The sequence below is a fragment of the Pseudorca crassidens genome, chromosome 1 (genome assembly GCF_039906515.1).
Source record: "Pseudorca crassidens isolate mPseCra1 chromosome 1, mPseCra1.hap1, whole genome shotgun sequence".
In the NCBI taxonomy this organism is placed as follows: Eukaryota; Metazoa; Chordata; class Mammalia; order Artiodactyla; family Delphinidae; genus Pseudorca; species Pseudorca crassidens.
The window spans coordinates 174,791,957-174,808,838 of NC_090296.1; the positions used below are offsets into that span (position 1 = coordinate 174,791,957).

General features: G+C 43.3%; 1 protein-coding gene across 1 annotated transcript in view; it reads right to left on the minus strand.

Annotated features, from left to right (window-relative positions):
- The window catches only part of ITIH5 (inter-alpha-trypsin inhibitor heavy chain 5), a 74,413-nt gene that overhangs the window by 17,741 nt on the left and 39,790 nt on the right, over positions 1–16,882 (minus strand). The window contains exon 7 of the mRNA XM_067700808.1: positions 16,052–16,168. Within this exon, the coding sequence (XP_067556909.1) occupies positions 16,052–16,168 (117 nt within the window). The remainder of the gene's footprint in view (positions 1–16,051; positions 16,169–16,882) is intronic.

The window sequence follows — 16,882 nt, forward strand, 5'->3', positions numbered from 1 at the left end:
GCTCACTCGTTTCTCTGTCCTCTCAAGCTCGGCACCCTGCTTCTCTGCCTTCACAGCGTCGATAGAGAGCATGTCATTACATATCTGTGCATTTACTTGACTGTCCAACCCAGCTCCACGCCTCCGAGAGCGGGAGCTTTCTCTGTTCCATCACTCCTGTGTCATACCCGGCTGTGCCTGGCCACACGGCAGAGTCTTGATACATTTTTCCAGAGAAAAGTGAATGGTGAATGAACTGTCCATCTGTCACGCTAGACTCCACAAAACAGCTGTCCCCTTGCTCCTCCTCACCCAATACAACAGTTGGCGCATTGTGGGCTGTCAGTATGTCAGTAAATATCTGTTGAATGAGTAATTGAGACAGAAAGGAGGAGAGAGAGAGGGAATTCTATGACGTGAATACAAGGGAAGTAAGAGAGACACAGCCCCCATCCTTGAGAAGCTAAGACAGGGAACACTGAGAAGGATGATATGCAGGAAACAAGAGCTGAATGATGGATAGCATTAAAGCAAAAATAAATAGATCAGACCATGACAATAAACAGATGTGGGTGGAGTGCCCTGAGCACTGATGCTGACGGAATTCCTGGAAGCATGCCTCACCTTGACCCCTCATCCTTCCTTCCAATCAGAGCCAACACAACCCCAGCATGAGCAAAGACGGGCTCGGCGTCATTCTCAGTCCAAGAGTCTAGACCTCTGGGAAGTCTGAAGGTCCACGTCTGGGAGGTGACAGGTGGGACCACAGCAAGCGGTGGCCACCCCTGAGACGACACAGTTTGGAGCCCGACACTAAGGCAGGCACTTGGAAATGTTCCTGCTGGGGCTCAGAGCTGGCTGAGCACCCCAGGGTGCAGGCTGGACCTGCCGTTTGTTTAGCTGCTGGCATCCTCAGGTTCCTTAAATAGAGCGCGAAAGCCCTCGAGTGGGGCTGGCCTGGCTCCTTTGATGATTTTTTCCCCATCGTGATGGATGTTCTGCGTTAGGAATAGTCCTTCGAGCCTCTCCACCCTCCTCCCCTGAGCTCAGCAACGACGGGTTTCTTATGACCTTGTAAGGCCACAGCTGTAACTTATCCTCATGTGCTCCAGGGCAGGCAGACCCGTGGGCTCCCAGTGGCTCTATTTCCAATTGCCTTAGAACCTTTGGTCTCCAAGGCCTCGTCCAAGAGACCTGGGCAGAAGGTGCCTGGAGCCACCGACATCCGTTAACCCTTTCTGAGCTCCGACCGTCTCCTTAGACGGCGGGTGGCCTGGGGAGCTCTGTGTTCTGTAGAAGGCTGAACAGGCAGGAGGAAGGTAAGGGTCCAGATAGAAGAGTAAACGTGAGGGGGCTTCAGCTATACTTCTGCACCCTGCGTTTATAGGCTGAAGATGAACAGAAACCTGGTCAGACTTTTTCCAAGAGTACAGCCCAGAAAACAGGGTAAGCGCATTCCAGAAAGATCAGAGAAAGCCCAGAAGGGCAGAGAATGTACAATCCAAGCTGCTTTGAAGGCCTGAGCTACCCTGAAGGCACCAATGGATCAGATCCACTCCCTGTGGGTCCCAGAGGGCAACCTGCAAAGACCAGTCTGTACATGTAACGAGAAGGGCTCCTTCTGACATCCCAGGTTGTGTTTGGACAAAAGGCACACAGATACAACGAATAGAGGGAAAACTTCTTCTTATTCAGATAGTAAAGAAGCACCTTGGCCTGGAAGGAGCATTTAGACAAGATTCCTTTTAATCTGAGCCACGTAGAATCCCAGAGAACAGGGATGAGTCCCTGCCTGAAACTACTCCATGGTGAGGAACCCTTCTTCCTTTTTTTTCTAAATTTACTTATGTATTTTTTATTTTTGGTTGTGTTGCGTCTTCGTTGCTGCGAGTTGCGGCGAGCGGGGGCTACTCTTTGTTGCAGTGTGCGGGCTTCTCACTGCGGTGGCTTCTCTTGTGGTAGAGCACGGGCTCTAGGCGCGGGGGCATGTGGGATCTTCCGGGACCAGGGCTCGAACCCGTGTCCCCTGCACTGGCAGACGGATTCTTAACCACTGAGCCACCAGGGAAGCCCGGAATCCTTCTTCTTATAGGTACTTTCCTCGGGTGGAAAGGAGGGGAAAGAAGTATTTCCTTTGAAAACTGTCTTAAAAGTTAATTTCAGTGCTACCTTTGGTTTATTATTCACTAAGCCTTTTCATCTCTGTCCATTTAAATTCTTTCAGGCGCATGTGAATAAATAAAGACGAGCTCTCGGTTTCAGATTCTCTATTCATTCAACATGGTTGGTGATGGTCCCTCTTGCTCCAGTGGGTCTTCAGGAAGCAGAACTCTGTAGGCTTCCCTGATGGTGTGTGTGGAAAGGCGCAGGGCTGGGCCCCGGGAGGTACAGCCCCCTTTTCACCCTTCTCTCACGCTGCCCTTCACGAGGGCTGCTCCCGGGGAAGGGAGTGTCTGCGGGCAGCTCTGTCCTGCAGGCTCTGGGCCCTGCATCAAGCCATCCTACAGACAAGGGATGGCCCTTCCTTCCCCCTCCTGCAAAACTAAGCCTGAGCAGCTGGAGGGTCTCGGCACAGCCTTGCGGGGGGGGTGAGCACCCCCTGTGCTGACCACTGTGTCGTGAACAACTCTTAGACATCCCCCAGGAGACAAGCATCGTGCAGTCACGCCCTCAGGCTGACCCATCAGTGGAGCCCATGGAAAACCCAGCTGCCTGCCCACTCCATCGGGGTGCCCGCTGACGCAGTTTTCTCAGACACTTCTGTGTCCCCGCCAAACCACACTCACCAGCAACTAACTCTGACACAAAAGGCTTCTGTACCACAGACCCTGGGTTGTGACATCATAGAGGAAATCCAAGTTCAAGGGTCCTAGATACTAGCCACGCCATGCTTTTCAGCAGAATGGACTTGCTGTGCTCCGAAGCAGTCCTATCACTTGCCTTGTTCTAAAATGTTTACCGAGGAGCTGACCTCTTCTCTTTCCTGGGTCCACACACTCCTTCTGGATGAACCCGAGAGAAAAGCATCTATGATTTTTCTCATCGAAAACAAAAGAAATCTAAGACCTTCTAAAAGTCTTGCTTGAGCCATGAAAGAGAATCATGATCAGCAGATACATACCCTGCAAACAGCCCTAAGTTTCTGAGAGGTAATATTGGGGAGTGGAATACACCAAATAGGAACTGGGCACAGGTGGGCCTTCTCCCTTCCCAGGTGGGTGGAGATAAGGGACACGGGTGGGGACCAGAGGGAAGCGTGTGCAGCTCCTCCTCCTGTGAGCTGCAGTCCCTCCTGTTGCCAGCAGGGGGACCCCTCTGTGCCCACGACTGGCAATGGAGTCCTTCCAATGGAAGGACAGACAGAAATAAAAAACAGTCTGTTATCCCATCAAAGTTTGCAACATTAGGTGCTCCCTGCACCCTCAAACCACCTGTCTAAGCCGGCACTGAGGAGGACGGAGATGCCCACCATCCCGGCCTCTCTCTGTGCCCTCCGCAGGCATACAGCCCACGTCACCCCGGAGTCAAGGTCACGGCTAAGACCAGAGCAGCCACAACAAGCCAGCTGGATGCCGCCAGTCCCTGGGTGGCAATTACGCTTCAGTGGCAGTATTCCAAGACCATGGCATTTCACACGGATTCTGCAAAAGGCAGCACAACCTTACATGGACATGCTACAGGTCTTTCAATGATCTGAAGGGAATTTTTCCGAAATTGTATCGAGACTGACCCACCAAGTAATTGGGTTTTTTAAAAAAAATCCCAATTTTAGGAGCAAGGCAATAAATTGAGTGAGAAAGACCATTTCTCCATAATATATTTGTGTCTATATCATCGTTACACTTTCCAAAGAATCTAGCAACAGATTGGTTTCAGAGAAGAACCTGAAATATTAAAAATGTTACCCCACTGATGACAGTATAGGCACAGTTCAAGAGGTTATGTAAACCCATAAAGGAAAACAGTGATAACACAAAGCCTGGTGCCCTCCTGTCTCCCCTCTGCCGTAAATAGCTCCTGAAATGGAACACATTATATAATTTGTATTAAAAATAAAAACTTTAAGCTGTAATAAAACAAACATAAACCATCAAAGTGTGTCTCTGTCCAATATGAGGAATCTTGTTGAAAGAAACTAAAACTATTTTTCTCCTGGCCCAAGTGTTCCTTTTAGAGAAACAGCAGAAACTCAGAAGCCTTCTTTATATAATTGGAAAATTGGGGATAGAAGTCATCAGATTTTCCAATATTTTAAAACAGTTTAGTAAGTGCTAAATATTAACTTGAAATTTCACCTAGGAGTAAATGGAGAAAACTATTTCTTTGGTCTCTACGTTGTCTGTACTATTACGAAGAGCATATTTTCAAAATTAAGCAAAATCATAAGGCTCCCGTATTTAAAAATACATTATTTTAAGCTATTGTAATTTCATTTACTGTTTGAATTCTAATTTCAAATGCTCTTTCAATGCAATACTGTGCTAAATTATGTTATAACTCTGGTTCTGATTACCCAATCTGTGTAAAAATGTTAAATGGTTGTCCCTTCATAGCAAGAGAAAAGCACTGTTCTAGTAAAAGTTCAGATCTAAATTCCAGTATTACTTCAGGACTGGTTCTAAAAGAGAATAGTTTTTAACTAAATTCTGGCTGAATAAAAAAAGTCTGAATAGGTTTAGATATTAGAGCATCTTTTGCAATATAAACATAACTATATTTCACGAGTCTTTGTGTTTGGATAACATTATTCTAACTTGAGAAGCAAACTCTCATATGAATGCTCTGGATAACGTTACAATCTATCACCTAATGTTTTCACTTTGCTTTGACAAATGTATCAGGTATTTACCTAACAATGTCATGGTACATTTTTCTAAAAAGCTCTTTGCCAATAACATTTCTTTGATTCTTTATGATGTAGTAAGCACATCTATTTCCCGTGCTTGATGTAGAAATAACTCAAGGCTCAAAAGAGATAATCTTTTTCACTTCTCTTCACATGGAAGGTTAGTAGTTATCACGATTTGCTCACATGGCTGATGCCATCCCTCTTACTCTGGCCAAGAATATAACCTCACCACTTCTATCCAGGTGGTCATAGGCTCCAGGTGTTCACTCACAGGTATGGCTTCCTGCTCAAGCAGGAAGTAGATAAGAGGATGCTAACCCAGAAAAGTTCACCTACGTTTACAGATCTTTGTAAATGGAGTCCTTCACCCACGTTCTGACACACCTACTACTAAGAGGACTGAGTTCTTGGTCCCCAGGGCCAGGTCTAGATTCTGGAGTTTATATCGCCCAACTGCATGCTTGGATTCTAGAGTCCTACCCGTTTCAGTCTACAGACTTTTGCGGTGTTGGACACTCTGACCACCCCTTGACCCATCCAACTTTCCCTTAGGTATGAGTTTTATGACTTCTGTGTCCCTGGCCTAGGTCCACCTAGGCTACTCGCTTTAAATACCCAGAAATGTGCCCTGGCGAACATCAAGAATATAACAGAAGGATGTGGGGAGGCTGTGAAAAGGCCACAGTCAGTGAGAAACAGTGGAACAGTTATGAGAGAAGTATACACAGCACATCAGCACATGAGGATCGTACACACAAGGAAATCGAGCAAGCGGAGTCACCCTCCAGCAGGCTGGGACAGTGGCGGTGTCCCTGTGTCTGTCACCACCCTGCCCCTTGGTGCCCCTTCCATGCTGAGAATCTGCGGTGTCCTCTGTTTGCTCAGCTGTGCACCTGAGGACTTGGGACAATATCCCTGCCTCTCCAATCAGAATGGTTTTCAAGTTATCTAATCCAAAATATTACCACAAACTTACGGCTATAACTTATTCACTCTCGTCTCGTAGCTTTCTTCATGTTTTTCCCCAACCAAGAATTCACTCCGTCCCTTCCTGCCACCTTCAAGGACTAGCTCCTAGGTCACCTCCATCATTAATCTTTTGTCAAGTACCTCAAGCCCTTTCCTTTCCACCAAATTCTTTCCACTATCTAGAATACATGGCATGTTGGATTTGATTAACACCTGATTATCTATATTTCTTTTCCCCAGCAGAATTCTAAGGTCTTTCATTAAAGTGACTTAAATAGGATGCTTTTCCTTTTTTTTTAATTGAAGTATACTTCATATACTTGAAGTATACTTCATATACAAACATATCTACTACAGGTGTACGATAAAGTGATTCACCATTTTTAAAGGTTATACTCCATTTATAGTTATTATAAATTGTTGGCTATATTTGTGTTATATAATACATCCTTTTAGCTTATTTTATACCTAATAGCTTGTACCTCTTACTCCCCTACCCCTCCCTATCTTGCCCCGCCCCCCTTCCCTTTCCGCACTGGTAACCTCTAGTTTGTTCTCTACCTGAGTCTGCTTCTTTTCTGCCATGTTCACTAGTCTGTTGTACTTTTCAGATTCCACGTATAAGTGATATCATACAGTGTTTGTCTTCCTCTGGTGCTTTTCTTATATATACTCTTCCTCTCGCCTCCGTGTTTTTGCACATTATCTCTCTCTCCCTCTCCCTTCTTATCCCATCCTTGAATTAACTTCTGAAAGACTCAACTATCCCCTCCCCTGGGAAGCATTCATTATCCCCTACTCCACCCCTCAAAAAAACTGATCAGCACCTCCATCGTGCCGTGACTGGACCCTACATGTACCTCTATCACAGGAAGCACTTTGCATACAATTTTCTACATGACTTTTCTTCTCTGGACCTCTTGGGAGAAAAGGCTCTGTCTTATTTATCTTTGTATCCCCATGCCTCGTACCTCTCCCATAGCACATAATCCACATGTATTTCATTCTTGGAGAATCTGAAGTCTGGAGTCAAAGCCAAGATGCCATCCTGAGGGAGAGTGGGGTCCTAAGCAAGAGAATGAGGTGGCTGTGATGTCAGACCTGGGCAGGTCTTAGGAATTGTACCCCCTTTCCATCAGCCAACCAAGCGGATGCAATCCAGGAATAACAATGCTTTCTGACACTCTGATAATCATTCCACATTTGTTACCTCATTTAATCCTCTTTGACTTATAGCATTTATCTCGTTGTTACTTGTAGCATAAGTTTCCTATCTAGCCCCTTACAGAGAAGGTCTGCTGATCGAAATCCCCACTGGAAAGACGTAAGTGCAAGGTCAGGATGCCAGGAAGGGGAAGCTAGGCTTTGGGTTATACAAAGACCATGCTTTCAGATGCTGACCACAAGGCCCGCACTCTGGACAGATAATACAAGAGTACTCAAAGCTCTGTACTGTTCATGTTTCCTTCCTACGATAGCCACATAGTACCTTCATTCAGAGATCCTCAAAACTTTTTAGACATGACCTCATTTAGCTCAGTCTTAACTGCCTCAGCAAACTTTTTAAATGGGTGCCTCCTACTTATTTAAAATTATCTATATGATCTTTGTTGAAGAGCAAGTTTTTTTTTTTTTTTTGAAACAAAAAAATTCAAGTTTTCATCGGTGGCCCAGGGTAAAAACATTTTGCCCTCTGCCCATCATTTATTTCCTCATATTCTGAGTCTGAGCCCAAAGACACCAGTTTCCCCCACTGCCTTCTGTTCACGGCCCTGAGTCCCAGACCTCTGTTCTGCAATGTATTTCTGAGACATGCATCTGTTAGTAGCACTGTCTGGACAAAGGCATCTGAGGAGATGAGGATAAACGCCATCAACTGAAACAGTATTCCTAGACAACACCAATTAGCCGCCACTCTAGACCAGGGGTCAGCCAACCACGGCCTGGGGGCCGAATCCAGGCTGCTACTTCTTTTGAATAAGTACAATTTTATGGGAAGACGACAAGCCCATTTCTTTGCACGTTGCAACAGCTGCCTTTGCGCTACAACGGCAGAGTTCAGTCATTACGACAGAGTCCATCCAGCCTGTAAAGCTTAAGATATTCATTGGTCTGTTATTTTTAGAAAACGTTTGCTGACCCCTGTCCCAGAAAACTGGAAAGAGGGAAACTGGACATTGTGTTATTAACTGGAGTCATGCTTCAGAGGCTCACCACAAGGCCTGCAGCCTGAAAAAGTGAGGCAGGAGGGCCCAAACCTTACACTGTCCGTTTTTTATTTGCATGACCGGTGCACGGTGCCAACCTCTGGAGACTCCAAATTTCTTAGACATGATCTCCTTTGTACGCCTGCATCCCTCCTTTCTGAGCTCCTTCACGTGTGCAGGGAGCTCTCTCCTCCAACCAGATCACCTCCCCGAGGTCCTTCTGGGCCGGGCTGGCCCTGTCCAGCATTCTTCCGGGCTGCTCAGCAAAACTCAGACTGCCCTCCTTTGACCCCCACCACTTCAAAGGTACTCTCTCCACATCTTAACGTCTTTCCAGCATTCTCACTGCGGCAGATCCACATGCTCTTGAAGAGAACGGCTAAAAGGAATGTACCAGCAGACACCACTGGACCTCATGGTACCCAGAGATCCCTCACTCTGCACCTCTGTGGTCTCCATCCTCATGCTCAGCCTGTCCAACCCAAATCATAAGAGGGAAAGCGGCCTGCATCCCTGCACACACCCCAGGTAGGCTTAAAGCTAAATAAGGAAACACTAACAGTTAATTCTGTGTATCAGAGCAGCAGCTCCATTCATTTCTCATGACAGCACGCTGCTGGGTGAAGTCTCTCAGGGCAGGTGACCTCTGTGCACTCACCTGAGATGGGCAACATTCAAATGATCTCCTCACTTGGCGTAAGAATAGGTGTTGTATATAAAACAGACAACCAACAGGGACCTACTGTCTAGCACAGGGAACCATACTCAATATTTTGTAATAACCTGTAAGGCAGGGGTCCCCAACCCCTGCCTTATAGGGTGGGGAGTCTCCTGTTAAGAGCCAGGCCGCACAGCAGGAGGTGAGTGCCGGCAGGCGAGCAAGCGAAGCTTCATCCGCCGCTCCCCATGGCTCGCGTTACCGCCTGAACCATACCCGCCCCACCTGGTCCACGAAAAAACTGTCTTCCACGAAACCAGTCCCTGGTGCCAAAAAGGTTGGGGACTGCTGTTATAAGGGAAAAGAATCTTAAAAAGAATATCTATATCTGAATCACTTTGCTGTACCTGAAACTAATACAACATTGTACATCAACTATACTTCAATTAAAAAAAAGAAAGAAAAAAAAAGAACAGGAAAAGAAAAAGAACAGGCAGAGCCCGAAAGCCTGAGCGCCGGCCTGAAGTTCCGCCCTCATGATACAGTGAAGAATGTTATGGGGAAGAGCTTCAGGGTGGGGTAGACCGGGCTTGACTCCAAACTTTTCTACATATAACTTTGTATATTTCAGTGCACTTACATCACCTTCCTGTCCCTCACCTTCTCATCTACAAAATAGGGATAACCATGTCTATTTCGATGGATTGCTGGAAGATGAAATGAACAAATGTATGGAAAACCCTTAGTGTGCTGGGTACCTGCTGGTCACTCAGGGGCTGTAGCTACTACCTTTAAAAATGCCAGTTACATTTAATAATTTATGCTCTGGTGGGTTTTTCAGCAAAAATCACTACCCTGCTACATGCCAGGTACCATGCTAGGAGCTGGGACTGTGTTCTCTAATGATCAAAACCAAGATGGTTCCCAAACCCATGGAGCTTACAGACCATTTGCCTATAAGGTTACACACAGAATGTCCAAATAGCACATGGAAGCCCAATTTTGCACAGAGAAGAAGAAAGTGAGGTTCTGGAGCATGAAGTAAGCCAGTGAAGGAAGCACGAATGAAATTCAGATGCGAGTTCTCCGATTCACAAGCTCACATTTCCCCTCATTTTAGTTTGGCAATTACAGATAAGCACCTCTGCGCTTGTTCTTTGCCCTCGAAAACTGTTGACTACATTAAACGGAGAAAGGAAGACAACCTCCCAAAGCCACATGGGAGTCTAGGATTGGCAGAGAATGGAGCAAGTCTGCAGAAAGTTATGGCATGAAAGACATCTGTTAACTCATGTGTTAGCCACTGCTTGGTCGCCAAAGCGGGTCCCTTAGCCAAGCTCCTTCATATGAAGGCAAAAGTAGTAGGTCCAATAATATAGCTTAGGGCAAAGAAAGAGAAGAACATGCAGACCCTTGTCGAAGAAGACTGTATTTAATAGACACCTACTATCCTCAGTGTTCCCACGTTATGTTTGCTTGTGCCAATCCCTTAAGCAGGTAACCAGACAGAGTAAAAAAGGTCTAACCCGCTCACGGTTTTTGTTCCTCTTCAGATCCCCGTCTCACTAAGAAGTTTCACAAACTCAAGCTGGGAGGCAGAAATCTTGCCTGACCCAACACCAGAGCCATCTCAATATATTTTTCAGCAAGAGCAGGTGGAGAGAAAACGGAGCTGAGCCCTGAGCCAGCAGCTGCAGGAGTTGCTGAAGCTGCCCCCAGGCTGGTTAAGTCCCGGCATCCAGGCTCACATTCCTACCAGGATGTGAGGACCAGAACGAGACAATGCCAAACGCACACAGTTCGGGGCGCTCCCCAGGTACTGACAGACCCTTGACTAAGAATACATTTTAAGGTGAAATGACCTTTACAATTCCTTATAGATCAGTTGCTTAAGTACTTACTCAATACCAACTATATGCCCAACATTGTGATAAATACAGTGAAGTATCTCGGGCCCTTCAAAGATGCGGGAGCCAAGAACATCCAGGATGAGAGTGAATGCATGATTCTTCACAGCACAAGAGTGGACCCGAGACACATGGCTGATGTTGTCAAGCCTGCTGACATATCACCAAAGCCCTGTGTTTGGGGGTAATCTCCCTCTTCACCAGGGGACACAATACTGTGTACCAGACTCTACAAAGAGCCAGCTAAGCTGTTCACTCAGGGCTGTGGCCTTCAAGGAGATGAGAGCTGCTAAAACAGTCAGCGGTTTTCAAAACCACTCAAGGCAGCCACGGGCTTTAGAAATTGCCTGGAGGCTTCTGACATGTGTTTGGCTGCTCTAGGGTGGTTCTCCTGGAAAGCGGCCACACTGCGGCTCAGAAGGCAGCAGAGTGCATGCTAGACGTTCAGTGCCTTGCAAGGAATGGGATTCCCTATCCAGGAATGAAGGAAGAGGGGAGAATAACAGAGTGACATCTATCATTACACTGCACTTGGTAAGGAAATCCCTCCCTCTAGATGCAGCCTTCTCAACTGAGTCTTGAAATGTAAAGGCATTGACCGTGTTGCCATCTGCACATCTGTCACTTCACATGGGAAGGCTGTCTCATCACCCCGTTACTTTCACTGAGACCTCACAGCATCTTGGTTTGATTTATGGCCTTCAGGGTCAGACCTGACTTTGAAGCCTGGCCCTGCCATTTACTAGCTGTGTTATCTACCTTTGCAAAGCCTCAGTTTCTCCATCAGTAAAATGGGGATGACAACCAAATCGTTATAAAGATTAAATACTCATTAATTAAATAATTCATGTAATTGCCTTAGCATATTGAAAATGCTTCATGCTCCATTTTTAAGAAGCACCTGAATTATGTTACCATTAAAGGTAAGTCTAGGAGCCCCTGGTTCAGTTCATTGATTTTGTCTGCACAACTTGGGGCCGGATTTATCTTTCTGGGGGTTATTTGGTAAGAAGGTTATTGATAGTTCTCCCATGAGAAGTGGGAGAAGACCCATGTGCGCTGGAATGGACTGGGCTTGAGGTTAAATCCTGAAGTGACTCAGGTTCCTGAAGATGTGAGAGGCTTTCAAGCTGCTGTAGCCTTTGGGTGATGAATGGCCTTCTTGTGACCATGCAGTAGAACTGATCATGCATGTTACCATTTGGGTGTTTCTTAATATTTATTAGGAAATCATTTAAATATTATAATTTTGTTGAGTTCTACAAATGCATACAATAGAAACTGTCATTATAAGTAATTTACATTATGAAGATGAAAATCGTATTTCTTTAAACTTGCATTTCTTTAGTTACTAGTACAATTGACTCTTTTTCATAATCTTATTGAATCTTCTTATTCTCTGTAAATTGTTTCACATCCTTTGCCCATTTTCTTATACAGAATTAATTTCACTGATCTGGAGTAGCTCTTTACATATTAAAGATAAACTCCTTTCCTCCTCATATAGCACTTTATATATTAAAGATAAACCTCTTTTTGCTGCAAAGTTTTCCCCAGTCTTTTGTTCCCTTTTTATTTAAAACAGAAGTTTGAAATTTTTATATAGCTGAAGTTATTGATCTTCTTCCTTTGTAATTACTTTCATTGCTTTTAAGTTTAGAAAGTCTTTCCTTACTTCAAAAGTAGTTAAATGTGCACCTATATTTTCTTACATATTTTGGCATGTGGTTCATTGATTACTTTTAACTGCTTAATTTATTTAGAATTCTTAGTCTGGTAACAGGTTTAAATGTTATAAATTGGTCTTTCTGGAAAGATGTTTTTGCAATATGAATTAAAAACCACAAATGGGTTGGTGTTCCTTGCCCCACTTCTAAAAAATGTAACTAAAGAAAATGATCAGGCATACAGCCACGGATTTCTACTGAAGACAGTCATTCCGATGCTGCTTATATTAGCAAAAAATGGAAATAACTTCAAAGTCTCTCGTGCTGGTGGAGTAAATATTGTTTAGCTGCACTGTCCAATAATGGTAACCATCAGCCACATGCGGTATTTAAATTTAAATGTATTAAAATTAAATAAAATTAAATAAAATTAAATATTCAGCTCCTCAGTTGCTCAAATGCTCAATGTGGCTACCATACTGGATAGCAGTGGTACCAAACATCCCCATTCTCACAGAGGTTTCTGTGGAATAGTGCTGCTCTGTGGCCATTAAAATCAGGTTTTGAAAGAATATTTAAAACCATTGGATAATTTATAATATGATGGTAAGTAAAAATATCAAAATATAAAATATTTACTGAATTCAGATTGGTTGCAGCAACTTTAATCATCAATATCTTCATCAAATGCTGTTTTCTATAGAGGAAACCCAAACCCTGCCCTCACGAAGCTTGTTGTCTTAAAGAAAAGAGAAAAAAAAAAACCCAGAAAATCTGAAGTGCAATAGGTGCATAGGAATTTAATGAGATACACAGGGAAATGTAGCACATGGCACCTACTCTGCAGCTGTTAACTGACTGGAATTCCAAACGGGAATTATTATACTGGATCATATACAAGGCCTAATTAACACTGTATTCTGTGGCCAACAGTGGTCTCAAAAGAAGCCATGATTATCCTTCTGTCCACATCTATTGATATTATCCACCAAAGGCACAAAAACAACTTAGCAAACAAATGGCATTTAAGAACCTGGAGTACATAAAGCAAGGAACTTTACAGAGTACTTAGTAAATATGGAAAGGTTATAAGGCCTCTGAAACATCAATAAATAATCAACCACAACAAACGAATACTTCACTTATATGTGAATAAAACTTTGGAAAATGATGCCCATAAGTAAAACCTACATGCAATTCGTACTCAACCTTCCCACTAAGAACAACTGAAAAGTTAAACAAAATGTATATATTTTTAAATCTTGAAAGTATCAAAGAGTTAATAAAATAGTGAGAAAAATATCTGGGAGAAGATGAAAATTTAAAGAGGTGGGCTCAGCATCTGGGATCACTTTTTAGCTTAAGCATCCAAGAGCTGACGTCCAGAGACCTCCAAGGATAGAAATAAACCAGCTTTTGAAAGGACTGCAATCCAGCTCTGAGCCATCTGGTCTGCCCATAAAAATCTCAAGCCCTGAAAATGGACTAAAATGATCCCAGTTTGTTATTCCCCCAGGAACCTGACAGAAATAACTCAAAACTCTCTAGAGGAATAGATCCTGATCCTAGGCCTCAAACTATTTCTACAAAACATTTTCAATATAATGTCCATCACACAATGGAAGATAACCAGTCACACTGGAGAAAAGATGAGTGACAATCAAAACAGCTCTTAAGTGGCTCTAGAGTTTGCAATTATCAGATACGGACTTTAAATTGCTATGTGTATTGTGCTTGAGAAAATAAAAAAATATTAAAAACTTAGTACATAACATTCTAAAAAGTGAGAGAGCAAATCTGAAAAAGAACCAAATGGAAATTCTAGAACTAAAAAACACAATACCTGAAATAACTCAATGGGTGAGTTTAACAGCAGATCAGACCTGAAGGGAGAATCTGTGAACTGGAAGACAGTTTGGAATGAAGCATGGAAAGGCAAAATTTGGAATATACAGAAGACATCATGGGAAACACAGAGAATATGGAGAAAAAAAATCTAACATGGGAATCCCAAGAGGAAAAGTGAGTTGAAGCAATTTCATGGATGACAGCTGACGCCTTTCCCATGAATCCCCCAATTCATGAAGCCTTAGGAACTTCAGGGAGAAAAAAATAAGAAGAAATACACACCTAGAACCATCATTTTAAAACTACAGAGAACTAAAGATGAAGAGGAAAATCTTAAAGACAGTTGACCATAAAAGATTACCTTTAGAGGAACGACAGTTTAAATTATTATGGACTTTTCAACAGCAACAATGGAACCCAGGTGACAATGGAATATATCTTCAATGGGCTGAAAGAACATCACTGCCAACATAGAACTGACATCCCCAGTAATAATATCCTTAAAGAGGGAGAGGGAAATAAATCATTTCAGACAAGCAAAAACTGAGAAGTCTGTACCAGCAGATCCACCATTAAAAAGATACCAGTGAATGTTCTTCAGGTGCAAAAAAAGAAAAAAAAAAAAAAAAGGAATCCCAGATGGAAGGTCAGAGATGCTGAATGAAGAAAAAGTATTAGAAAGGAAGGAGTCAGCAGGCTGACTGTACAAGAATGTGATGCAGAAGAACCAGGAAAATCTAGCTTACAGGAGAGGTTATCTTCCCCTTATTCAAGTTAAAAATTATATTTGGCTATCCTCCAAAAGAAAAGAGTTAAAACAAATCCTTGTATCACATTTTGGAATATATTTTTCACTATTTTTGGGTGGGGGAAAATCAGACGTCATGGAGAAAAGATCAATATATTATACTGGGCATTCCCTGGCAGTCCACTGGTTAGGACGCCACACTTCCAATGCCAGGGACCTGGGTTCAGTCCCTGGTTGGGGAACTAAGATCCCACAAGCCGCATGGTGAGGTCTATATATACATATAATACTGCATCTTTTTAAAAATATAAATGGTGAAAGTAACTACAAAGTAATAACAGAAAATGTTTGCAATAATTTATCAGCTAAGATCAGGTTGAATTCTATGTGGAGGGGCACCTAGGGGTGGAAACAGGGGGGACAGAGGGTTCCTAAGAGGTTTCAGATACTATTTTACTCATTAGACCACATATTTATCATTAATTGATAGAAACAGATAATGAATTAAGAAAGAAACCTAAGAGACCTAGTTCTTTGTTGAATGTAGAGATATTCGTTGGTCTGGCAACCAGTACAGAAAAAGTTCTGTTTTCCACTACGTGAGTTGGAAATATACTATAAATGCAAATTTCTGATATTTATGATACAAGAGTAGGATAAGGAATAGCCTTTTCCTATGGTTTGTGAAAAATGTAAATAGTTGTATTTTGGGGATAATTTAATTTTTCAGCACAGACTACAGGTCCCCTTAATGTCCCCTCATCCCTGGAATTCTAAGATTCATCCAAAATACTGTGAGAATATTAGTCCTGAATTACTGAGATACAAGTCCTTGGTTCTAACCACAGGCCAAGGGGGCTGCCAATGATTTTATTCCATTGTTCTCAAAGGACATCACTACTGAAAGGAATTACTCCATCAACCATGGTGCTGTTGAGTGGCCTTCTCGTCGAATTCCCATCTCATTCACATTATCTACCCTGCCAGTCCCCTTTATTTCAAGGTGTTTCTACAGCCCTCTGCTCTCCTAAAACCCCCAGGCTGAAATGATAATTTATGCCCATGGCTTAACTGAATCAGTTCAGGAAGGTTCCCCACAGGCAGGAACAGCTGAATGGTAAAGCAGACATTTGTCATCAGTTGAATTCTATTCACTGAGAACATCACTGTCCCAGGCAAATGTGAGAGAGGAAAAAACGGGCAGGAAGCACTCACTCACCTGCCGCAGTTTGGTTCCCACCATGGAGGCACTGCTGTCAAGCACAAACACCACATTCTTGGGTAACGGAGGAAGGTCTTTGGGGGCAAAGTAGTGCACAAAATAGCCATTTAGAACCTGGTGGAGGGAAAAGAATGTAAAAATGGTAGTACCCAGATTAGGTAGGAAAACAAACCAAAATGGATAGTCTACGCGATCTCTAATAAAAGTCAAAGGTAGCATGAAACAGAGTCTAGGGCCAGATTCCGTACCCAGAGCAAAAGTATCCATGGTCCTGATTCCTCCAACTAACTGCAAATTAATGAATTAATTTGTTTATTTATTTAAACATCTTTATGGGAGTATAATTGCTTTACAATGGTGTGTTTCTGCTTTATAACAAAGTGAATCAGCTATACATACACATTTATCCCCATATCTCCTCCCTCTCATTTCTCCCTCCCACCCTCCCTGTCCCACCCCTCTAGGTGGTCACAAAGCACTGAGCTGATCTCCCTGCGCTATGTGGCTGCTGCCCACTAGCTATCTATTTTACATTTGGTAGTGTATCTATGTCCATGCCACTCTCTCACTTCGTCCCAGCTTACCCTTCCCACTCCCTGTGTCCTCAAGTCCATTCTCTATGTCTGTGTCTTTATTCCTGTCCTGTCCCTAGGTTCTTCAGAACCTCATTATTTTTTTTTTTTAGATTCCATATATATGTGTTAACATATGGTATTTTTCCCTTTCTGACTTACTTCACTCTGTATGACAGACTCTAGGTCCATCCACCTCACAACAAATAACTCAATTTTGTTTCTTTTTATGGATGAGTAATATTCCATTGTATAT